Here is a 24,586-nt window from a genome sequence, read left to right as displayed (position 1 = left end):
TTTCTTTTTTATTTTTTATTTTTGTGGGTCTGAGGATGGAACCCAGAGGCATTTGATTTCCGAGCTACACCCCCTGCCCAATTTTTTATTCTTTATTTTGAAACAGGGTCCCACTAAGTTGCAGAGGGCCTCACTAAATAGCTGAGGCTGTCTGCGAACCACAATCCTCCAGTCTTAGCCTCCCGAATGCTGGGATTATAAGTGTGCGCCACCACACCCAGCTGGTGATTTTTTTTTAAACTTCTATTTTAAACTTTTAAATAGAAGTTTTACTGGTATTTTGTTTTTTAAAAAATTTTATTGGTTTAAAAAATTTTAAAGTTTGTGGTAATTTGTGATAGCAGCAATCGCAAACAAATAGAGAGGGAATCAGAATTTCTGCAAAATTTGCTGTCCTGGATACAGGTGTTTTAATGGTATAGCTCGAGGCTCACTGCACCTAATGGTACCTTTCTTGCCAAACCACCCCGCTAGGCCTTCACCATATGCAAGTTTTATGTTACACTTCTGCCTACTCAGCTGGGTTTCTGTTGTCCCCAAGAATCTCCTTCCCTTCACCCACCTTCCGGGACCTAGATTTGATTAGCTGTTCTAGGGAATTGGAATTAAGTCCACCTGCTTGCCCCTGGGGTTGCTAAAAACAGGTAAAAATTCAGAGAACAGCTTCAATTGAAACATGAAATAACAATGAGAACCCTTTAAAAACTGGGACATTTTCTCCCCCAGCATCAGGCCAAAGAGGAAAAAAAAAAAAAAAAAAAAGCTAGAGAGACTGGGAACCAGAGGTACTGCAAACTGGAATCTAGCTACAAACACTGAACTGCACCGGAGCAGAAATTCTGAAATCCAGGCCCAGGGGGCTGGATACAGAGGAGAGAGGGGGCTCTGCAAAACGGGTAGAGTTGCAGAAAGTGGGATCTGAATCTTGTCCTGGGAAACCACTGTCCCCGGGTCTCTTTCTTTCTGCAAGAGTCCCTGGATGGAATCCACTTCCGGGTGAGCTTCTCAAAAGCCCTTGGACCCGAGGGGGCATCACTAACTCAAGACTTCTGGGTCCTGGCCCTGAAAGAAGGAAAAGTATAAAATGCATGTCTCTGGCAGTACAAGAAAGCGCGCCATCTTACTCTGCTCTCCCAGAATAAAAGGCCCTTGCTTTTCATTTTATAGTCGTGATGATTTTATTTTTTCTCTTTCCGTTTTGTTACTAGCTGGGAGCTAAACATTGGCCCGGGCCCCAGGCGGTGCTGGAAAGGCGCCCTCCCGGGAGCAGGAGGCTCGCTGGGGAACCGCTGGGGGCGGGAGCGAACTCACCACTTTGTCTTCCAGCACCCCGGGACTCTCTCCAGGCTTTCCCCACCAGGCCAGACCTCTACCCTGAGCCCCCGACAACCGGGTGGCGAGAAGACTGGGGGTGGGGTGGTGGTGGTGGGGGTGGGGTGGTGGTGGTGGTGGAACACCCTCAGGGCTGTGGGTTCCCAGAGCCCCAGGGCCCCCTCCGGCTGCCAGCCCTAGACCACCCACGGAGCCGAGGGCCCGCCCCGCACGCTGCTCCACCGGCCGCTCCTCGCTCCTCCTCGGGTTTTTCCAAGTGTTCTCTAAGGCAGGCGGGCTGCGGTCCCAGCTCCTTCAGGTGAAGACGAAGGCGTGGGCAACGGGCCCAGACTAGGCAGAAGTGATGGCCTGATTCCTCACCCCCCCCCCATCGAGAGTTTGGGGCGACAAATTAATTTTAATCCACTTTAATTCGAAAAAAATTAACGTCAGGTTTTGGCATACAATTACACAGTTCTTAGATTAGAATTGAGTGTCTCTAGATCTAATTTAGACCCAGGAGGGCGAGGTTGAGGTAGATGGGGCGAGCGGGGCTTGGAAGGTACTGCGGGGTTTAGGGGAGTCAGCCATCTCCCCTGGAGGCTGGGCCTGTCAGCTGGACCCTTCTACTTCTCTTTTAGTTGCCAGAATGGAAAATTCATGAAGGCCAGAGCTTAGCCCAGGTCAACAAACTTTTATTGCCACTTCTGGCTCCCCCAGCCCCAGCAAGATTCCTGCTTCTTACTCTGGGGAGACGCAGAGCTCTGGTGCAGGGAGTGTTGGGGGGCATTACCACTCCTTGCTATTCTTTGCTTCAGAGGGCGGGCCAAACAGAGGAATTCAAGGGCTCCGCAGGGCTCAGTCCCACTTCTGCTGCTGCAGAGCAGGACCACTGGCTCCAAATTTACTTTGGAGGGGTTGGGGTGGGGATGAATTTGGCTGCTGTGTGTCCCTGCCCCGCTGCCATGTATCCATGGAAATGAGGGAGGGGCAGGATGTAGCTCACTCTGACTACCTGGGAGGATGGCAGGGCAGGCATTTGGTAAACATACCCCTTCCACTCCTACCCAGCACTCACAGCTGTCCCCAACCGACCCCTGCACTCCACCCCCTTCCCTTCTGGAGCTGGGATCATGCCAGCTGGACTCCAGGCAGGGCCGCTGGTGTCTACTCTCCATGGCCGGGTCTCGATGGCAGCAGAATCTGTGTCCACCAAGCCCTAATAGAGCTGTCAGTTGCAGGGTCTTGGTGAGGAAGCCGCAGCTAGCTGGTACCCTCCTCCCAACTCTCCGTGCAATTGCTGTCTTCCAAACATGTCTGCCCAAACACAACTTTAAAAATATAAATCCAACTGCTTAAGACTAGAAACAGTACAAAATAACGCTCTAACAATGCTGAGGGCTGGGGTGGGGGGAGGAGGCACATCCTTGGGAGACCAGAGCCGCCTGTGCGCCCTTGCCTTCTGTCCCTCTGGAGTTCATTTCTTCTCACTGAGCGGGCATGGCTGGCAGGCTGGAAGCCAAATCTCCCTTGGGTGCTGTACTCAGCACTGGATGCCCTTCGCAGCACCTGCGGTGTTGGCCGATGAGGTACAGGATGGAGTCTCAGTACCATGGGTCAGCCCGGTGCTGCTGGTTGTACAGCTGTAGCTTGATCTGATCTTTGATCTGATTCACGAGGATCTGGGACAGCAGGATTCCCACCAGCTGGGAGAGGCAAGAGAATCGGGCCCCTGAGCAGTGATGCCCCTATTTTCCCTGACCGTCTTCCCAGTGCGGTCAATACCACCCTTTCCCCTGCCCCACAGCAGAGCTCCTGACACCCCAGAGGATCTCCAGGTGCCCTCCCCGCAAAACAAAGGTGGCTTTGTGGAGTTTGTGGGGCCTCCAGGTCCCACAGGGTAAGTTACCTGGGGGATGGCCAGGCCCAGGGCCACACCGCCAAGTAAGAATAGGTTGCTGTGTATCCAGTTGACCAACTTGTCAATACAGCCATTGGTGTAGATGACTTTACTAGCTTCCAAGTAGTCGAGAGCCTGCATACCTTGGCCACACATAGTGTTGATCACTGCCTGGGAGAGAGGTGAAAACACAAATGGGATTCCCACTCCAGAAACATCTCACTGGGGGCCTCGCTGATGGGCTTTCATCATTCTTGTTTGAGAACACCTAAGGAGGACGCAGGGTTGGAAACTGCCATGTGTAGACCTCCCTTTTCTGAGAGGTCTAGGTCCATTTCTTTTTGCTTTCTATCTGCCTCTTTGGAGCCCTGTGTAGGCCACCAAAGGGAAAGGTTAACAGAGGCATCAGGTTGAGGAGAAGAAAAACACTTGACAACTGTCCTACAAAATGGGATTGGTTGAGCCGGCTGTGGTAGTGCACGCTTGTAATTCAAGCATTTGGGAGGCTGAGACAGGAGGATCGTGGTTCTCCGATAGCCTCAGCTACTTAGGCCCTCTGCAACTTATGAGACCCTGTTTCAAAATGAAGAATAAAAAATAGGGCTGGGAGGTGTCGCTTGGAGGTAGAATGCCCCTGGATTCCATCCCCAGCACCGCAAAACAAAACTAAAAACAAAATGGGATTGGTTCAACTTGGGAATAGGGTGTTCCAATAGCAGCTGCCCTAATCAGACAGCAACTTGGATCACTGCCCAGGAAGAAGTGAGGGGGGACGTTTGCTCACCTGGTTGGGGGTTGGCAGGCAACAGGAGTAAGGCACAGAGCAGCGCTCGCGGCTGGGGTTGTCTTCCGAGCAGTTGAAGTACATATTCTGGGACCAGTCCCTGTAGGAAATGCCTCCACAGCAGCTGAACTGCAGCAGAGCCACCGCAGAGGTTAAGAACCAGCGCCCGCCCTCACACCGCGGCGGCTAAGGGTGCTCACCGCATCCAGCAGCCCATGGCAAGCCTCCAGGTGTGACTTCAGACTGTGTTCATTTGTTTTTGTTTTGTTTTTGTGGTACTGGGGATGGAATCCAGGGGCCTTCTACCTCTAGGCTACATTGCCAGCCCGATTTTATTTTCTATTTGGAAACAGGATCTCGCTAAGTTACTAAAAGCCTAAGTTGTTGAGGCCGGCAGCGAACCTGCGATTCTCCAGTGTCAGCCTCCCAAGTACTGGGATTACAAGTGTGTACTACCACACCCAGCTTCAGATTGTATTTAAACACAGCGTGAACCCTGAGCTCAAGCCTCCCACCTGAGGAAAATTTCTCTTCACAATTCTACAACTTTATGTACCTTGTTATAACTTACCAAGTACTGGATATTAGAGCTGTATATACATACATATGTATATATATATACATAGGTATACACACACACATCTTTTGTCTTACACGTTCAACTATAAGCTCCCTGAAAAAAGGTTCTGGCTCTGTAGTTCTGCACAGCATAGAGCCTGGCAAAAGAAGGTATTAAAAAATACTGGCTAGGCAGGCATGGTGGTGCATGCTTGTAATCCCAGTACTTGGGAGGCTGAGACAGGAGGATCGTAGGTCCACGGCTAGTCTCAGCAACACAGTAAGGCCCTCCACAACTTAGACCCTGTTTCAAAATAAAAAATAAAATATATGCTGGGGATGTAGCTTGTTGATAGAATGCCCTTGGGTTCAATTGCTAGTTCTGCAAACAAAACAAAACAAAAAACAAACAAACAAAAAACCCGCTAGGAGTCAGGCCTGGAAGTGTATGCCTGTAATCACTGTACTTGGCAGGCTGAGATAGAAGGATACAGGTTTGAAACCCGCCTCAGTGACTTAGTGAGGCCCTCAACAATTTAATGATATTCTGTTTCATTTATTTATTTATTTATTTATTTTTGCGAATCTGGGAATTGAACCTAGGGGTATTCTACTCCAAGCCCACTAAGTTGTGGAGGGCCTCATTAAATAGCTGAGGCTGGCTTCGAACCTGCCATCCTCCTGTCTCAGACTCTGAAGTACTGGGATTACAAGCATGTGCAACCATGCCTGGTTATGAGATCCTGTTTCAAAAATAAAAATAGGGTTGGGAGCCGGGCATGGTGGCGCACGCTTGTAATCCCATGCTTGGGACGCTGAGACAGGAGGATTGCGCAGGTTCGAAGCCAGCCTCAGCTACTTAGTGTGGCTCTCAGCAGCTTAGTGAAACCCTGTTTCCAAATAAAATATAACATAGGGCTGGGAGTATAGCCTAGAGGTAGAAAGCCTCTTGGTTCCACCCCCAGTACCATACACATTAAAAAAAATAGGGTTGGGGTATATGGGGGTATGGCTCAAAGGTAGAATGCCCCTGTGTTGTTCAATCCCGTGTGTGTGTGTGTGTGTGTGTGTGTGTGTGTATGTGTGCGCGTGCATACTGGCAGCTGGTGCTGGTGTATAGTTTAATGGTATAGAGCTTGCCTATGATGTGTGTGCAAGGCCCTGAGTTTGAGTCTCAGCACTGCAAAAACAAAACAGCAAATTTGATGTTATATATATATTTGACTACAACTTCAAAAATAAAATGTTTGAATAAGTAATAAAAAATCTGCTCAGTTCCTCACTCCCCTATAGGTAACTCCTTATAATGGTTTCTTATGAATCCTTCCAGAATCCTTTTGCAAGTATGAATATATATTCTTTCTTCTTTCTTCTTTTACATAAATGGTAGATGACTATATATATACTGTTTCTGTGTCCTTGAAAGTACTTTTAAAGTACTCTGTGTGTGTGTGTGTGTGTGTGTGTGTGTGTGTGTGTGTGTGTGTGTCAAACCCCTTCCCAGAATCCATTACGTAACAGATAATGAAGCGGCCCCTGCCCCAGAGGGTGAGGCATGCCCTGGGTGACGATTCTCCTCGCAGCCCTCAGGTCACCAGCTGACCCCACCACGCTTAGCTCATACCTTCTTCTGGCCGAAGTCAATGAGGTTCTGCAGATCCAAGTCATCTCGGTAGTGCACGATGGCATTGTTGATGATCTCACTCACTTTCCCCCGAGCCTGCCAGAGACAGAGAATCAGCACACAGGACTCATCCTGAACGTGGCCCTTCCTGCAGAAATAGCAGCAGGCCGGGAGCACCTCGTTCCCCCCCTTCACATTCCTCTACGTTTATGGTCACAGTAGCAGTTGTGGGAGGCAGGAAGGAACCCTCCACACGTCGCAGTGTGGCCAGAGCCCCAGGCCAGCCCTTCCCACCCCTATGCCCAGCCCCAGTCAGCCTGCACAACCTTGGCTTCTCCCACCCCGTTCTAGACAAACCCTGACATCTACCAAAGTCAGTGCAGCCAAATGGCCCCAGGTCCTTGTCTGTTGCCCCAGCTCCAATTCTCTGCCAAATGTATTGCCCACCATCTCCCATTCCAACTTCTTGTTTACACACTGGATGTTTTACCTGCGAGCCTTCCCCAGCACACATTCATTTAAACCTGAGGGATTAATGAGAAGCCCTATCAGCTTTGGCCAGTGGAGGCCCAGCCTCAAGTCCTTGCAAATATAGGACAAATAGAAAGAGTCTTATGGAGGCATCATGACAGCTAGACCGCCTCTTATCCCTCGTCTGTGGGCACCTAGATCAGAGAGAGGAGATACATGTCCTTTCCTCTGTAACATCAAATTGGGGGAAGGGGATAATTTAGGGGTCTGAGTCTCTAGGAGATATTAGGACATCTTTTCCAGGCCTGGGAGAAATCACAGTTAGGGTAACAATCGAAGATCAAGTCTGTCTCCGTTGGATGGTCCTTTTTTATCCGAGTCAGCCTTGAAATCAGAATCGAGTCCCGCTGGGTGCGCTGGTGCACACCTCTAATCCCAGTACTTGGGAGGCTTGAGACAGGAGGATTGCAGGTTTGAAGCCAGCCTCAGCAGTTTAGCAAGAGCTTGTTTAAAAAACAAAACAAAACAAAAAAAAAAAAACGGGCGGGTGTAGCATGGTAGTAGAATGCTCCTGGGTTCAATCTCTAGCACCACAAAAGCAAAACAAAACGAAACAAAAACCCAAAATGTAGAAACTATTTTTTGGTTGTTTTTGTTTTGCTTTAGCAGAAAGCTGCTTACTGAGCGGAGGCACTGACCTCTAGAGGACATGAGGGAATTGCATCTTTTTAGACTCGTGTTTATCATTTTAGGATTTTTTTTTTTTTTTTTTGGTACTGGAATTCAGTGGTATTCTACCTCCAAACTACACCCCTAAGCTTATTTTTTTTTTTTATTTTGAATTTGGGTCTCATTAAATTGCTGAGGCTGTTCTCAAACCTGCCATCTTCCTGCCTCAGACTCCTAAGTCCTGGGACTCTAGGCATGCACCACCGTGTCTGGCTTCATTCTAGGATTAGGAGATCCTGGATCAACTCAGCAGCTCCCGGTTTCATCGTTTTCTCCCATGGTATCTTTCTGCTCCCTACTTTTCTCACAAGTTCCTTCCATAGTCCTATACTTTTCTGGGGGAAAGAATTCCGGTTCTAAATTGAAAGAGACCATTTGGAAAAGGAATTATAGTTTACATTTTGCACAGTGCTAACCTTTTCTAGATGCGGCCACTCCAGAGGTGGTCAGCACTGTCCAGAACTGTGCTTCCTTTATCCTGTGCTCCTTCTGCTGATTCACATTTTAAAGAAATAAGAAGCTCTTCATGTCGTCTGTGGCCCACGCCATCACTGATTTACTTTGCCATTTACCATTTAAAGTTTCCAAGTTATTTTAACTTCTTGTTTACAAAATTTTCCTCCCTGTTGGTCTTTCAGACAGTCAGAGGAACACACCTTACAATTGTGAAATTCTCTTTAAATACGGTGACTCATTCATTCATCCCTCGGGCCTTTTAAAAGCCCATGTTTCTCAGGGGAAGAAACCTTGTGGTTAATGAATCAGGCTAAACAGGAGCAGGAACTTTCCCTTCCTCCTCTGGTCCACACCTGGAGAGGCCTGCTGACGCTCAGCCTTACCTTATCTGAGAAGACGAAGCCCAGGACCCCAGCCGCCAGCTGTAGCAGGAACACGATGGTGAGGCAGAGGGAGAACTGGGAGCAGGCAGGAAAAGGAGAGAGAGTCATTACCACCCTGGGCAGCAGCTCCCCACCCCAGGGCACTTCTCCCAGATACCCCAACCCAGAAAAGGCTGTTGTTTCTGGGACATCAGGGATGGCCATCCCGTGCAGGCCTTGGGTAGAGGGTTGATGGAGGACCCGGGGGCATGGGGGCCGGGAGGCCATGGAGGAGAGGTTGGGGGTGGGGACCTGACCACTCACCGTCTGCAGGAGGCAGATGTTCTCACGGAGGGATCCGATACAGCCACAGAAGGTGAGCAGGAACATGAGGACCCCCACCACAATGAGCAAGATGGCAGGGTCCACGGCCAGGCAAGCCAAGGCTGCTTCTGGGGGAGGGGCTGACCCTCAGTCTGATCCTGGTGCCCTCTGGGAGGGCCCCAGGGATGGGTGGAGGGTGCTGCACACTGTCCTCCTAACCCTGGTGGGGGTCTCCAGTATGGCTGGGTGAAGGTTCTGGGGAGCCCATTCCTCCCTCCCAAGGGAAGGACAAAAAGGGCCCAGGAGGGGTTGTGGTATTTAATTTGAGGAGCTAAGGAAATAAGAGCCCTTATTCCTGGGCATATGAGAGGAGAGGCCGCTCACTCCAGAAAAGAATCAGAATGGCATTAGGCTTGCCAGCTTTGCAGATCCCATTTCTTGGAGACTTGGTGCACAGGAAGGGGGATGGGGGTTGAATTACTCCAGCACCAGCTAGGGAGGCAGGAAAGCCCTTGATTCCTCTCTCCTCCAAGAGAGTTAGTTTCTCTCCCAGACATTTCCTAAGGCTCAAGTGTAGGCCCATGTTGGGATACTCACGAGGGCTCAGGGACACCCAGGTGAATGAATGGGCACCAAACTCTTGTGGCAGGGAGCTGCCTCCTTCAGGCCTGGCCCTCTGCCTTCCTGTCCCAGTTAGGGGCTCCGAGGCAGTGGGGGCAGGGCGGGGCAAGAGTCCTGGGGAAGTGGGCAGACCTAGAGCTCACCTGCATGCTTCATCAACCGGGCATACACGCCCACAGCTACCATCACCATGGAAATCACCTGTAGAGACAGGGGAAGAGCCAGATGCTGAGGTTTTTGGAAACTAGAGAGCCCTGGGTACCGTTCTAGGAGAGCAGAAGGGTGAATTCCAGGGAACAGGGGCAAGTGTATTTCCCCTCTAGTGACACTGCTGATAGGATCTGCCAGGACTTCATGATATACTTTTCCCAACAGTGTCTTACTCAGTGCTTGCAACACAGTTATCTTGTGAGGCAGGTATCAGCCCTATTTTACAGATGAGGAAATTAAGGCAGTACACGTTTGATTCAGAACTTGGGGGGTGGGGAGTTAGCATACTGGTAGAATGCATGTTTAGCACACACAAAGCCCTGGGTTCAATTCTTTGAAACAAAAACTAACTAAAAAACAAAACCAATCACACTCTCTCTCTCTCTCTCTCTCTCACACACACACACACACACACACACACACACACACACACACGGGCTTTCAGACTGAGTCAGACTTGACCCCATATGGGGCAAATTTTTGGGCCTCGGTTTCTGTACCTGAAGATGGAAATTAAAAACAAACAACTGCATCTAATAAGATTACTGTGAGAATTAAATAAATAATGCATGGAAAGCATTTTACACAATGCCTGACAATAAATATTATCTTTCATTACTGGGAGTTAACTTTCCCAAGGTCGCACAGGAACTGTGACGTTTCAAACTGAGTCGTCTATATCAAGGGGCACATTCTGCAGCTAAAGCACAGGTAGATACATACATCTGGTTCTCCAGGCCCCTTGGAGGCCAATACAGTGTCAAGTACAAGAAGAAAAAGTGCACTCCCAAGTGAAAGTGTGTGTGAAGGACTGGAACAGCCTTGGCAAAGGAACCTTTATCTTTATAAATTCTGATTCTATTGTGGAGGAAGAGTCTAGACCTTTCAAATCCCATGGCTGTTCCCTGAGAGAACAAACCCATCAGAGACTATCAGGAGTGCCCAGAGGGACCCTCTCTGCCACTCAGCCCCCCCTCAGCTACCCTTTCTTTGTGCCCAGTCTCCAGGCTGGTGCTAAGCAGCCGCTGGCTGTCACCATGGCAATGGTTCTGGCAGGAGAGAGTTCTCAGCAGCAGGGACTTGACCGACTCAGCGGGGAAGGTGATGGCTGCTAGACCCCATGTCCTGTAAGACAGAAACCAGCTGGAAAGAGCCACCCAGGGGCTTTGGTGAGAGAAGGGAGCAGGGACCCTGGAACAGATAACAGAGTCAGACTGTCCCCCAGGAGACAGACATTTTTCCTGAGGGACTCGTTTATGAGGTCCTCTGTTATCTTGCAGGGGAGGGCAGGTGCGTTCAGTAGTAAATGGCAAATCCCTTATCTGAAAAGAAGAATATTTCTGGATCCTTCTCTGGGTACTCACCACCCTCTCTCCTTGCCCCCCGCATCTGGCCCTGTCTCTGACTCCAGGCCCGTGTATTATCAGCCAGCACTCACACTCTGTCTGTAAGACAGGGAGCAGCTTATACAGCTACGTGTGGGGCTGGAAATGCCAGTTGGCTTTTAGTCCCCCAGCACAATCAGGCTCAGGGAGCACGGAGAAGGCAGGGAAACTCCAGGGCAGAGATGGCAGTTAGCCCCAGGCCTGGAGGTTGCCTCTGCCCCTGAGTGAGTATCCCCTCCTGCCCGATAAAACTCACCACACCCAACTGCAGTTTTGAATATTATTTTACTGAATCATTTAAAATTATGTGTTTAGGCCAGGTGTGGTGGTGCACACATGTAATCCCAGTACTTGGGAGACGGAGACAGGAGGATCACAGGTTCAAGGACAGTCTCAGCAATTAGTGAGACTCTCATCATCAATCTAGTGAGATCCTATTTCCAAATAAAAATAAAATAGAGCTGGTATGTAGCTCGGAGGTAGAATGCCCCTGGGTTCAATCTCCAGTGACACACACACACACACACCCCAAAATGTATTTAGGCCAGGAGTAGCATACACCTGTAATTCTAGTACTTGGGAAACGGAGACAGGAAGATCACAGGTGAGAGGCCAGTGCACAGTAACTTCGTAAGGGCTGGGGGTGTAGCTTGGAGGTCAAATGCCCCTGGGTTCAACCCAGGATACATCTATCTGCTCTTCATTTCTGTTGCTTCCAGGCGCCTCGCTGTTTTCTCACCTCACGTTTTTATTAGGGTGGATAACTTTTCACAGAGATAGTCTCTGATTAAATCCCAACACAGCTAAAACAAGAAAGGTCTGGTAAAGAGCTGCCACACAGTGCAGGGCAACTTAATTCTATTTATGGGCCCATAATTATAGCAATTGCTTTGTCTCTATTGGTGGCAGATAGAATAATGCTCCCACAAAGATATCCATGTCCTAATTCCTGGAACCTGTGAATATACTGCCTTACAGGGCCAAAGAGACTTTATAAATGTGATTAAGGATTTGGAGATGGGGAGATTTCCCCTGAGGGCCCAATCGAGTCACAAGCAGATCTTAATAAAAGGGAGGCAAGAGAGAGAGAAGATAAAACTATCAGAATTGAGGTTGGGGTGCTATGAAGCCATGAACCAAGGAATGCAAGCAGCCTCAAAACCTGGAGCATCCAGCTGGGCATGATGGCGCACGCTTGAGCAAACGGGAGGCTGAGACAGGAGGATTGCGGTTTGCTGACAGCCTCAGCTACTTAGTGAGGCCCTCCACAACTCAGTGAGACCCTGTTTCAAAATAAAGAATAAGAATAGGGCAGGGGGTGTAGCTCAGAGGTCGAATACCCCTGGGTTCCATCCCCAGACCTGCAAAAAAAAACAACAAAACAAAACAAAACAAAAAAACCCCACAACCTGGAGCATCCAAGGACATGATTCACACCTAGAGAAGTAGGAATACAGCATTGCTGACATTTTGATTTTAGTCTTTCTGGCCCAGCAAGACCTGTTTTGGACTTCTGACCTCCAGAAATATAAACGATTAAGTCGGGTGTGGTGGCACAGGCTTATAATCCCAGCATTTGGGAAGCTGAGACAAGAGGATCACAGTTCACCGATAGCCTCAGCTACTACTTAGGCCCTTTGCAACTCAATGAGACCCTGTTTCAAAAAATAAACAATTAAAAATAGGGCTGGGGGTGTGGCTCAAAGGTAGAATGCCTTTGGGTTCCATCCCAAGTACTGCAAAAAAAAAAAAAATATATATATATATATATGATATATGTATTGTGTTTTAAGTCATCAAGTTTTTCCTAAAAACTTCATGTTTTCCTAAAATCTTTGCTGTTACAGCAGCAAAAGGAAACTAATACACTATCCAAATTGAATGAATCAGCTGCTATGTACGAGGTCCTCTGAGGACTTATAACCTATGTGTTACTTTGGGGAGGGACAAAAGCACTTACAGCCTAAAGCAGAGGTTCTCAACTGTGGCTGCCATTAGAATTACCTGGGGACTGTGGGGTGGAGAAGAGACTTAAGAAACTCGTAATGCCTAGGCTGTACCTAAACCAAGTAGGTTAGAGTTTGTGGCATGGGACTCAGGAAACAGAAATTGTGATGCCTTCTAGGTGCTTCTCACGGCTAAGTTTCAGAACCTAAAAGCCTAAAACAACATCAGAGATTTAAAGCAGCAGATAGAGGCACGTTAAAATCAAGATTAATGCTGGGTGTGGCTGGGTGTGATGATACACACCTGCGATCCCTGTTCCTGGGGATGACACAGGTGGATTGCAAGTTCGAGGCCAGCACACCATAAACTTAATTAGACCCTATCTCAAAATAAATAATAAAACGGGTTCAGTGGTAGAATGCCCCCCTGGCTTTAATCCCCAGTACTACACACCAAAAAAAAAATCAAGATTAAAGCTTAGTAATTACTATAAATGTTTAATATGATCATGAAGGATGCCTCTGCTCTGAGCTCTCACATTCTGCATTTCACAGCTCAGCTTTTCCATTTCTGTCCTCATTTCCCACCCTGGAGTCCCCAAAGCTACTGTCATTGCAAAGTCAGTGCTGCTGCTGCCAATGGCCTCAAATTTTAGAGCTATTAAACAGAACTTTAGAAATGGGCTTGCCTCTTTTTATAGATGAGGCCGTCAGAGCAGAAGGGACACTTTACCAAGGGCATGTGGGCCAGTACAACATCTGGACCAAATGCTATTTCCCCATCTCATTCTGATAATCTTTCCACAGTATCAACCCTTGCTGCAAAATCCTTATAACACCCACGATATCACCGATGACCTCCTTTCATGAAGAGAACAGAGATAAAGACACTTTCCTTTTTAGGATGGCTTTTCACATGCTGGCCAGAATGAAGCCTGGCCAGAAACTTTTAAAAGCTTGGTACAATTTTCACAGTAGCTGAGTGTCTAGCTGGTAGCAAAATGTATATTCCTGAAAAGTTGTCAATCAAATTACATAAAACAGTTTGCACCCATCGGTACCTTTATCCTTACATAAGCTGAGTAACCACCTTGTAATGAAAATAGCCATCCCCTGGGCTCCTTGGAGAAGTGGCTGGTTCAGGGACGAGGGCAGCAAATACATCAGATGAGCATGGAGCATCTTATGCCAGAAAGTAAAGAACTCAAAAACAAAACAAAACCCCCACACTGGTGTAGAATGCCAAAGGGATGCAGGAGCCAACAGAAAGAGCCCCCGATGGCCAAAGCTGGAGCAAACTGAGCATCGAAATATAGAAAGATGTATGGAATTATATCTGTAGGATGGAATAGGTATCTGTGAGTTCATGCTGATACAAATCAATGACTAAATAATAAATAAGAGGGGATGAAAAGACAGATCTCCCATGCAGAAGATTCCAAATAGCTTATATAGATGCTCTCAAGGAGGGAGAGTATAACTCCTTACTCTTTTTTTGAGGGTCTGCGGATGGAACCCAGGGGCATTTGACCTCCAAGCTACATCCCCAAGCTCTATTTTTTTTATTCTTTATTTTGAAACAGGGTCTCACTAAGTTGTGGAGGGCCTCACTAAGTAGATGAGGCTGTCCGCAAATGGCGATCCTCTGGTCTTAGCCTCCCAAATGCTGGGATTACAAGCATGTGCCACCATGCCTGGCTTTTCTTACTCTTTTTTTTTTTTTTTTACTGGGGGAGGGTACTAGAGGTTAATTCCAGAGCCATTCTACCACCAAGCCCCAGCGCCAGCCCCAGCCCCAGCCCTATTTTAATTTTGATTTTGCTAAATTGCTGAAGGACCTTGCTAAGTTGCTGAGGCTGGCCTGGAACCTGCAATCCTCTTGTCTTAGCCTCCCAAGTACTGGGATTGTGGCATGTGCCACTATGTTTGCTTCCTTCTGCCTTAAGCGTGGATGGTGCATCATGACGTTCTCCCAAAGCGCGCAGTAGGGAAGGGGGAGGGAGTGATGAAGCAGTGGAGGACCTGACAAGGGTGACCTTGGCCAAGTGACCAAAGTCAACATCAAATCACTGCTAAGTCATTGATGTGAGGAAAATGGTACACTTCTGTGCTCTTCTTCCCCCAAACCTAAAACCCCAGTATAACCATGAGGGAAGCATCAGGCAAGTGCCAATAAAGGGAAAATACTGAGCAGCACTCTTTAAAAATCTCAAGGTCATCAAAAACGAGGAACATCTGAGATACTGTCACAGCCAAGCGGAACCTAAGGAGACATGACAACTAAATGTAATGTAGCATCCTGGATGGGATCCTAGAACATAAAGATATTAAAGAAAAATGGAGGTAAAGGATGGCAACAGAATGAAAGTGCCATTATTGTAATAAATGCATCCTACTGATAAAGGATACAACAGAGGAAACTGGTTGTGGAGTATACGGGAACTCTCTGAACTACATTCTCAATTTTTCTGTAAAACTAAAAGTGTCCTAAAAATAGTTTATTTTTAAAAAAAATCCACCCTCCAGTTTTTTAGTTCTGCAAACCTACATTTTTTAGTATCAGATTTTTTCCCCCCAGTGTCAGGGATTGAATCCAAGGGCGCTTTACCCATGGACCTACATCTTTCTTGTTTTTATTTTGAGATAAGTTCTCACTAAGTTGCTAAGCTTAGCATTGAACCTGTGATCCTCCCCAGTCTCTTGTGAATCTCCTGAGTCATGGGATTTACAGGTATGTATCACTGTGCCCAGCATTAATATTGGATTTTCTTAAACTGGGACTTAAAAGCCGGGCATGATGGCGCATGTTTGTAATCCCAGCGCTTGGGAGGCTGAGACAGGAGGATCGCACAGGTTCGAAACCAGCCTCAGCTACTTAGTGAGGCTCTCAGCAACTTAGCGAGACCCTGATTTCAAATAAAATATAAAAAAAAAAATAGTTCTGGGAGTATAGGCCAGAGGTAGAAAGCCTCTGGGTTTCACTCCCAGTACCACAAAACAAAACAAAACAAAACTGGGACTTAACTTGCACATGGTTTTACAAACTTTAATCAGGGTGACTTCCCCCCAATGACACCAGAGCTTAAGGTATGGGTCTTAAATTGTTAGGGTGACAGAGCATCAGGAAGCCACAGAGATCTGTTGGTGTACACTACAAATTTTGACATCATAAATTAAAAATTTTTAATATACTATATTATATATCATATATAGATAGTACCGTGTGTGTGTGTGTGTGTGTGTGTGTGTGTGTGTGTGTAACTGGGGATGGAACTCAGGGGTCTTTTACTTCCATGCTACACTCCTACACCTATTTTATTTCTTATTTGGAAACAGGGTTTCACTAAGTTGCTGAGGCTAGTTTCAAACCTGTGATCCTCCTATCTCAGCCTCCCAAGTACTGGGATTACAAGCATGCACCATTATGCCTGGCTTATAGTATATATCTAATTTTCTCCAATTATCCTTCCAATATCCTCTGTAACTATTGGGGTTTATTTTTGTTGTTCTCTTTTGATCCAGGATCCAATCAATGATCATTCATTGCATTAGTGATTAAGTCTCCTTTAGCTGGGAAAACTCCTCTTGCATTTGTTCTTTTCTATTTAGTTTTATTTCTTTGTTTTTGGTCTTTGAAAATACTGGCTTTTCGGGCGTGGTGGCGCACGCTTGTAATCCCCGCGCTTGGGAGGCGGAGACAGGAGGATCATGCAGGTTCGAAGCCAGCCGCGCTGGCGTAAGAGACCCTGTTTCAAATATATAAAATAGGCCTGGGAGTGGAGCCCAGAGGTAGAAGGGCTTCCAGAAACCCCAGTACCACCAAAAAAAAAAAAAAAAAAAAAAAAAAGAAAATACTGGCTTTTAAAAATTTAGGTAAAATACATACAACACAAAATTTACTACTTGGGGCCAGGGATGTAGCTCAGTAGTAGAGCACTTGCCTAGCATGCATGAAGCCCTGGGTTCAATCCCCAGTAACAGTAAAAAAGTTTACTATTTTTTTTTTTTTTTACCATTTTAAAGTATGTACTTTAGTGGCCTTGAGTACATTTACACTGCTGTGCAGCTAATATCAGGTTGCAGAACTTGTTCAGAACCCCAAATGGAAACCCCATGCCCATTAAAGACACTCCTCATTGGGTCCTCCCTCGCCTCTCCCCTGGCCCCTGGTGGCCACACATCAGCTTTCTTTATGTACTTAATTCTTCTGGACATTTCCTATAAATGGAATCACACAATATGTGGCCCTTGGTGACTGGCTTCTTTCACTCAGCATGTTTTCAAGGTGCATCCATTTTGTAGTAGGTGTCACGACTTCATTTCTTTTTATGGCTGAATAATTTTTCCTTATATGGCATAACACAATCTGTGTATTCATCTACTGATGGACATTTGCGTTGTTTCCATCTTTGTGTGTGGATAGTAGTGTTGCTATGAACATCCATGTACAAGATTTTGTTCGTATATCTGTTTTCAATTCTTTTAGGTGTATACCTAGGACTGAAATTGCTGGGTCATATGGTAATTCTATGTTTATTTTTGGAGGGGCTGCCAAACTGTTTTCCACAGTGGCTGCACCATTTTACCTTCTCACTAGCCATGTGTGAGGGTTCCAGTTTCTTCACGCTGAAAACAATGTCCTGATAAGTTGTTGAGAGTCTTGCTAAGTTGCTGCAGCTGGCCTTGAACCTGCAATCCTCCTGTCTCAGCGTCCCAAGTAGCGGGATTATAGGCAGGCATCGCAGCACCTGGCACAACAAGTTAATTTCTATCATAGGAATAAGAAACAATTTTACTAAATGTGGCTGGTAAATGTCTGTCTCTGCATCTCATAAAATAATACAGGCAATACTCTGAATAATTGTCTCCTAGTTTTCTATAATATTTGCTTGTTACCGGTCCTCTTCCCTGTGCCTTTGCTAGCACTTGCTGGCAGATACGCAGCTGCAGGCAATAATCATGTTCATGGGAGAAAATAGAAAATGAAAAAAAATCCTCTCCATCATCTTGACTTTTTTTTTCTTGTAAATTGGGAAAAGACAACCATGATTTGATATTTATGAGGAAAGACTGTTATTCTTGTGCCTAGGACACTGCTTCAGGGGTAGGAACACTCAGAGAAGAAGGCAGCAGGATCCCAAGTTGAAGTCCTGAACACGGGTTCTCAGGCACAGTGCTAACATTCAGGCAAATTGGTTCCCGGAGCCCCTTTCCACTGGTTTGCATCTTAGGTCAAGGTGTTATGCCACACCCCAGGAGTAGACCTAGGGAGGACCCTGGGAGACAAGAGTTGCCTCTGTTGCTAGGGTATATATGAAACATCTTTGAAAACTACAAAATAAAAGGCCATCATTAATTATCGTCTCCCGCTGGCCAACAGTGGGACTGTGAGCAGAGGAGGTTCAGGGTCAAGGTTGGCCCGTGCCACTCTTTCTGCCTCCCTAGAAGACCCCTCATCCTACTCTCCACCCCCAGTGCCAGCAGGTAATTTCTGGGAGCTATTTCCAAGTACAGTAGTAGTAGCTACCTCCAGCTGAGTGCAGAGCCAGGCAGAGAGCCCCACATCAGACTCAGCGCTCCCATTTCATTCCCACCACAACCCCTAGAGGGCGATAGCACCACCAGCTTACAGATCTGAGGTTCACAGGTCAAGTCTTCGGTTCACTCACTAGGTGAGTGGCTAAAGTGGGACTGGAATCCAGATCTGGATGTCCCCAAAGCCTTGAGACTCTGGCCACATGGCTGCCTTCCTACCTGTCTTCACCGCAGCCCCAGGAGCCCATGCATTCACCAGGGGCGGATATGTGAGGCAAGCTTCCTCCGGTTCTCCTTGGGGAGCAGCTGGCAATCTCCAAACTGGGTGGGGCTCAGGCAGGGGAAGGGAGATAGCACAGGGAGGTGACGGTGCCATCAGGGCCAAGGAGGGGCTCAGAGGGAAGTCCCTAGAATGGTACCTTGAAAGGAAGACAGAGCATGGCCACGCAGGCCCACCAGTCCCAGCAGCCCTCAAAAGAGAGCACTGGCCTTTTCTGTCTCACACTCCAAAGTCTAGCCTGCAGGAACTGGTAGACTGTGTCAGAGGCCCCTCTTCCTCCTTGGAGTCTCTTTCCTCCTACTGAAGGCAATGGTAGAGGACAGCTGAGGCTACAGTAATTCCCTGTGAGGGAACCAAAGCCTTGTTCCTGGGTTGGGGATGTAGCTCTGTGGGAGACGGCTTGCCCAGCTTCATCCTCAGCACAGGGGAGGGGACAGACAAGAAAACAAAACCAAACCCAAACACTGTCCTGAAGGAGTGAGAAGGAAGGGTCTCCACCTCTGGCTTCTCAGAACTTACTCGCCTTATTTCTGGGTGAAGGTGAAGAAGTCACAGCCTGTCAGACCTAAAGCAGCACCCTCCCTCTCACTGTCAGGACCCGCATACACATGCCGGTGATCTGGTCACTCTGGCGCTGCTGTTCCTGGGTTTCTATCCATGTGACACTGACTGCCGGCTTCGTCCCTCTGGGATGGACGGTACTGTCCTGCTGGAGTGGAGGAATCCACAGGGCTCTTTCTTGTCCATGTGTGGGTCCAAGTCATTAGCATCCCATGAGGAAGGGGTCAAGCTCATGGTCCTGGAGTGCCTGGCCCGCCACATGTGCCGCTACCAAGACTCTGAGAGGCAGGTGCTCTAGATTTTCTCTTGTGTTTTTAAAGGTTGCTTGAGGTTTACAATTTTCTACTTGGTACCAGGCAAGCAGGGCTGTGGGGGGAGTTAAGAAGGCATGTGTGTGGTCCGCACAGCAAAGGGTATGGTGGGCTCCTCAGGTATTTGGAAGTGTGTGTAGCAGGAAAGCTGGGTGGCGGGGAGGGCCTCTGCCACTCAAGGGGCTTTTGCCAGGGTTGAGGCTTGGTCCCTCCTCCTGGCTTCTGGGCCAGGTTACAAGAGATGGTCTCCGTGATTCTGAGTGCCCTGGGGACTCCCATGCAATGGTCCTGGACGGAGAGTGGGCTTCATGAAGAAGATGCTTCCCTACTGGCCTGGGATGACCTAGGGAAGACCTGGATGGGCGTCCATGTGTGACGTGGCAGAAATGAAAATGTCCAGATGTTGTAGCATGAGTGGCTCTGAAGGAGATGCTGACGGGGCTGGCTGCCACCCCCCCCCCCGACTTGGCTTGAGGGAGAACACTGTTGGATACCTTACCACCAAGAATGCTTAAGTACTCAAGGCCTTGCTGCATCTTGACAGACCCGTGTCTGTAAGAGAGGGAGGGCACCACGCCTCCACCCAGCGAGGTTTGCTCTCTCGCTTGCTTACCATGGATAAACATTCAATAAACACCCACTTTCTGGCAAACGCAGCTGGGCACTGGGAACCCAGAGGTGAATAAGGCAGTTCCTATCCTCAAGAACCTCAAGTCTAGCGGAGAAGACATAAATAAACACATAATCACAGCACGGGTCCAGAGTGGGCAAGAGTATGTGTGAGTTGCCACAGAAGCCCAGAGGTATTGGCACTAGAGATGGCTGGGCTGAGACACAGGGGCTGAAGGTCTGAGCTTCTGGTCTCTGCTTCACTTCTGAGCCACTCCAACTGCTACTAGGGCGGGGAGGAGCAGCAGAGGAGGAGCTGAGCAGCGCCGATAATACTCCTGACAAGGTATGCCCACAGCTGATAAAGCAAGTACCCCCCCACCAAAGTCTTAACTCTGCACAGAGTCCAACATGGGGATGTGAGAAAGGCGGCTGGCTACCTCTCAAAAGTTTATACACAACTTCTAGAATCTAGAAGCAACTTCTCCAGGTCATGGAAACCCAATAGTCAGTCACCCAGCAACATGATTCTGGGGAGAAAATCAGAACTCCTAGGTCAAAGGGGAAGTTTAAAATGTAAACAGGAGGAATTGGTCCTGGTTCCCAAGGAGTCAGCAGCTTTCTGAGTCAGACTCCAAATGCCCCGGGACTCAGGGCTCCCAGAATGGCAGCAGAGGTGGCCACTGCCACCGTTACTGAGCATGAACCCAGACGAGGCTGGCTGGCCACCTTCCTAATGTGCTGAGACACAGATACGAACAACACCGCCACACAGCACCCCAAGCAGCTGTCCAGACATGCATTGCACTCTGCCTGCAAAGAGACGGAGTCCAGCCACGGGTGCTTCCAGGAACAAGCAGGGAATATGATTAGGATGGTGGATTCCCGCAAAAAAAGCATAGTAACCAGTCCCTGAAGTGTGGCGGGAAGGAAGCTGATCCCTGCTCTGGAGAGGCAGTCCCTCCTCTCCAGCGGCATGGCTGTGTGATGTGACTCTTCAGCTGTAGGCCTGGGAGAGAAGTGACCCTCAGTGACCTCCCCCTTGAAAAGTACAGTCCCGTAGGAAAGGCAACATCCCAGGGATATCAGGATACAGACTCATTCTTAGATCAAGCCTCAGGTCTTAAAGAAAACAGTCCCCACAGTGGTTTGTTCATCTTTAAACAGTTCACAAAGGCAGACCCATCTCTCGTTTAAGAGGAGAAAGATTAAGGACAGAAAGAGAGATACATTGGCTAAGAGACACACAGTAAGTTGGTGCCAGAAAGAAGCTGGGCTTCTTGTCCTTTAGTGCGCTATTTCTAGAGCCTCTGACTTTTTGCATCTCTAGGAGGGCCAAGAAGGGGCTCTACTTTAACTTGGGGTGGTGCCAGCCTGGCTAGCCAGATGCTCTGACTGAATGAAGCATTTTTACCAAGGTAAATGGGTCCAGGAAGGTAAACTCTCTCTCTAGCTGCAACCTCCCAAACTCATTTGTCGTCATTTGTCTGCTAAAGGGAGTGGAGTGGGACAGGGAAGTCCAAGAATACAACCGTGGACACCAGGTTAAGAGACGGACCTGGCTGCTGCCACTGGGGATCGCAAATAAGAGCAAGGTGCTTAAGGTTCCAAAGGAGCAGATCCTTGGCTGAGCGAGGGAACCAGACAAGGACCTGAGGTCCCTGGGATGCTTGGCTGGCTACCAAGATAGCATGTCTCGGCTGGCGCGACTCAGTGAGCACAAGGCTTCACTGGCACTTGCCCCTGAGGGTAGCTGCCCTTAGCACATTCCCCTCCCCTAGCAGAATGATGGTAAGGGGTTTTCTTGTGTTTTTCCCTAACCTCCAGCAGAAGCAGAACCGAGACCATGTGAAGTTGGGTGGATTAGTTAACTACTAATACTGCCACTATAGTAGCAGCCATCTGGGTCAAGGACTTCCCCTCGAGGCACTCTGGTTCAGTAGAAAAATCACCAGACCAAGGCCTGCTAACCAGCTGTGGGACCTCGGACAAATATCTTTAACATCACAATGATTTCACTTTCTCATACAGAAAATGTGGATGCTGAACGAGACTCCTGCTAACATTTTTTTCACCCAGCTCTAAAACCGAGAATGTGATAGAAGCCCAAACTTCAATTTTCCCAAGAGTACGATGGCTGAGAGTGAGCTGTCATCACCACCCTCTGGGATTTCTCTCATTTGTCCCAACAGGCTAGCACTTAAGTACTTTGTGTCTGCACTTCACACCACGGCCCCTGTGAAACATTTCCAGCAGCTGGCTTAGATGTCTGGTCTCCTCCTCCTCCTAGGAAATGTATTTTAGACTCACAATTCCTCCCTCCTGCAAATCTGAACTATAGGTCTCAGGCTGAGGTGGGCAAGGACTGGCAGGTCCCAGAGTGGCAGCTCTGGTGTGGTAGAAGCTGGCAGAGATATGGGGAAATGGCAAGAACTTCTCTCTGTGCTAAAATCTGGAGGGGCCCCCCCGGGGGGCGGGGGGATTCTCAGCCATGAAACAGAATGGAGCTAGCATTTCACGATCTGGTCCAGCTGAATTCTCTGCTCAGGCAGAGTATTTCTGCCATCCCGGACTGCACAGGGTTTGATTTCAGGCAAAGGGAAGCAGGGCCTGCAGACTTGAACATATTTGCCCAGGTCAACCAACCATGATGGTAGAGCTGGATGGAAATCCACACGTCAGGAGCCCCAGTACAGTATTTTTTTCCACTTTTCACCCGAAAGAAGATTCTGAAGGGACCCCCTGGCCTTACAGCCAAACACAAAGCCCTACTTAAAAGACTCCAGGCTCTAGGACTGGAGTCTGGTTGAGAGAGAGAGAGAGAGAGAGACAGACAGACAGACAGACAGACAGACAGACACAGAGACAGAGACAGAGAGGGCAAAGTTTGGGGCAGTGCTGGGATGGGAAGGGCATCAGTACGCAGGCCATTCCTGTGCCTTGGCAGCCTTTGCTGTGGGGACGGGGTCTGAGGCCTGCAAGAGGTGAAGCTTTGACCCATCCTCCCCGAGGGAAGAGGAGAGGATTGGGGTTTTCCTTCCTTTTCTTTGCCAGCGGGGCCTCCCGCCCCCCCCTGGCCTGAAAGTCCCCAATTATATATATACCAGTGAGGCTGCTCTGGCCCAACAGGAAGCCCCACTTCTCTCCCCAACCGGCCGTTCTGGCCTGCCGCGGACCCCTCATCCTCACTGAGCCCGCTCCCCCCCTGGAGTGCCCCTCCTGACGCCACGTCACTGGGGTGTCCCCCACCAGGAGAAATCCCCCCCCAAAGTGTCGTTAGCCCAGAAAACTAGGCAGCACCGCTCGCCGCGCTCGCCCGGCCTCGGGCATCCTGGGTCGCCCCCTCCCCGGCGGCGGGAGCCCCTCGCCCTCCCGGGGCGCCCTGCAGCCCGGTGCCCCCGACTCACCCAGAAGAGCATGTTGAAGAAGAAGAGCAGGTATTTCACCAGCGGGCTGACGAAGGAGAACTCCTCCCCGTAGGCGGCCGGCGCCCCGGGTCTCCGCGCCATGGTGCGCGCCGCCCCCGGGGGCCTACCTCCGGGCGGCCGCCCGCCCACCTGCGCGCCCCGCGGCGAGAGCGGCGCCGCCGCGGGACCCAGCGCCCGGAGCCGCGCAGCCTGCGCCGCCGAGCGCCCCGCGCCGCCGCCGCCGCCGCCGGAGCCGCGGAGACTCCGCCGCGGCCGCAGGACCAGCCGGCCAGCCCGGCGCCCAGGAAACCGGCCGGCCCCCGCACGCCCATTGGCGCGGCGGCCCGGGGCGGACTTCTGATTGGCCGGCGGCTGATGTCACTAAGCATCCAGCCATCCCTCTCCTCCGAGGGGCGGGGGAGACACCTGTTCTGTGGGGGACAACTTGTTAAAGGGTCAGCGGTTCTGCCCGCCCCCTCCCACCTGCCCCCTCCCCCGGAGAGAGGAGCAGCCAGGCTGCAGCTGCTCAAAGGGGAAGGAATGAGGAAACGGAATGCGCCCCGCGCCCCACACCCACGCCCGCCACCCAGTTGCGGTGCGCACATGCACACACACACATACACACACACACACACACACACACACACACACACACACACACACACACACACATGCACACACACGCGCGCACACACACGTTCAGATCAACAAGTACGCACTCCGTGTGTTGAGCAATGCGCCCGAAAGCCGTGGGAACAAAACAGTATAATCCGGAGGGGGGGGTGGCAATAAAGTCAGAGGAACAAAGCTAGCTGACAGGTAACAATTGGAGACTAATTAAGAGGAGCTGCAACCCTGTTAAGCTACTCTTTTACATGCTTATTTCAAAAGCCCTAGAGCCCAATAGTGGAAATTTGGAGACTCGAACAGCTGCTGAATGCTTCTATTAGACGACCTTCCAGAAATCAGTTTTACTAGGCAGGAAAAGGGGGAGAAGATCACAAAGGGTCAAGGAAAGAGTGGTGATGAGAAACTGTGGATGGAGACTGTGGGCACCTCTGTGTGGAGGTTTGAGGTTAAGGGCCTCGGAGTGCAGGGAAAGGGCCTCTCAACTTTCAAAAGAACTGACATGTTATAGGTTAGGAAAACAAAAGCTGCCAGGTGTCGCTCAGTGGTGTCTCTCTTGCCGAGCATGCTCGAGG

At 49.2% G+C, this 24,586-nt stretch overlaps 1 protein-coding gene across 2 annotated transcripts; it reads right to left on the bottom strand.

Annotated features, from left to right (window-relative positions):
- Positions 1-2,915: 2,915 nt before the first annotated feature.
- Positions 2,916-23,486, bottom strand: TSPAN33 (tetraspanin 33; the record flags this gene model as incomplete). Of its 2 annotated transcripts, none has more annotated exons than XM_080701444.1 (8): positions 2,916-3,017; positions 3,221-3,382; positions 3,996-4,124; positions 6,178-6,273; positions 8,217-8,291; positions 8,520-8,647; positions 9,284-9,341; positions 23,385-23,486. In XM_080701444.1, the coding sequence occupies 8 exons, from the start codon at positions 23,484-23,486 to the stop codon at positions 2,916-2,918; spliced, it is 852 nt and encodes a 283-aa protein (XP_080557570.1). The 2 variants fall into 2 exon arrangements, with proteins under 2 accessions (XP_080557570.1, XP_080557571.1); XM_080701445.1 differs by having other exon boundaries at positions 8,520-8,644.
- Between the last annotated feature and the right edge of the window lie 1,100 nt (positions 23,487-24,586).

This window comes from Muscardinus avellanarius (assembly GCF_963383645.1).
Source record: "Muscardinus avellanarius genome assembly, chromosome: 9".
Lineage (NCBI taxonomy): Eukaryota > Metazoa > Chordata > Mammalia > Rodentia > Gliridae > Muscardinus > Muscardinus avellanarius.
The sequence above is the reverse complement of the archived record's forward strand: the minus strand, read 5'-3'. Positions and strand labels throughout refer to the sequence as shown.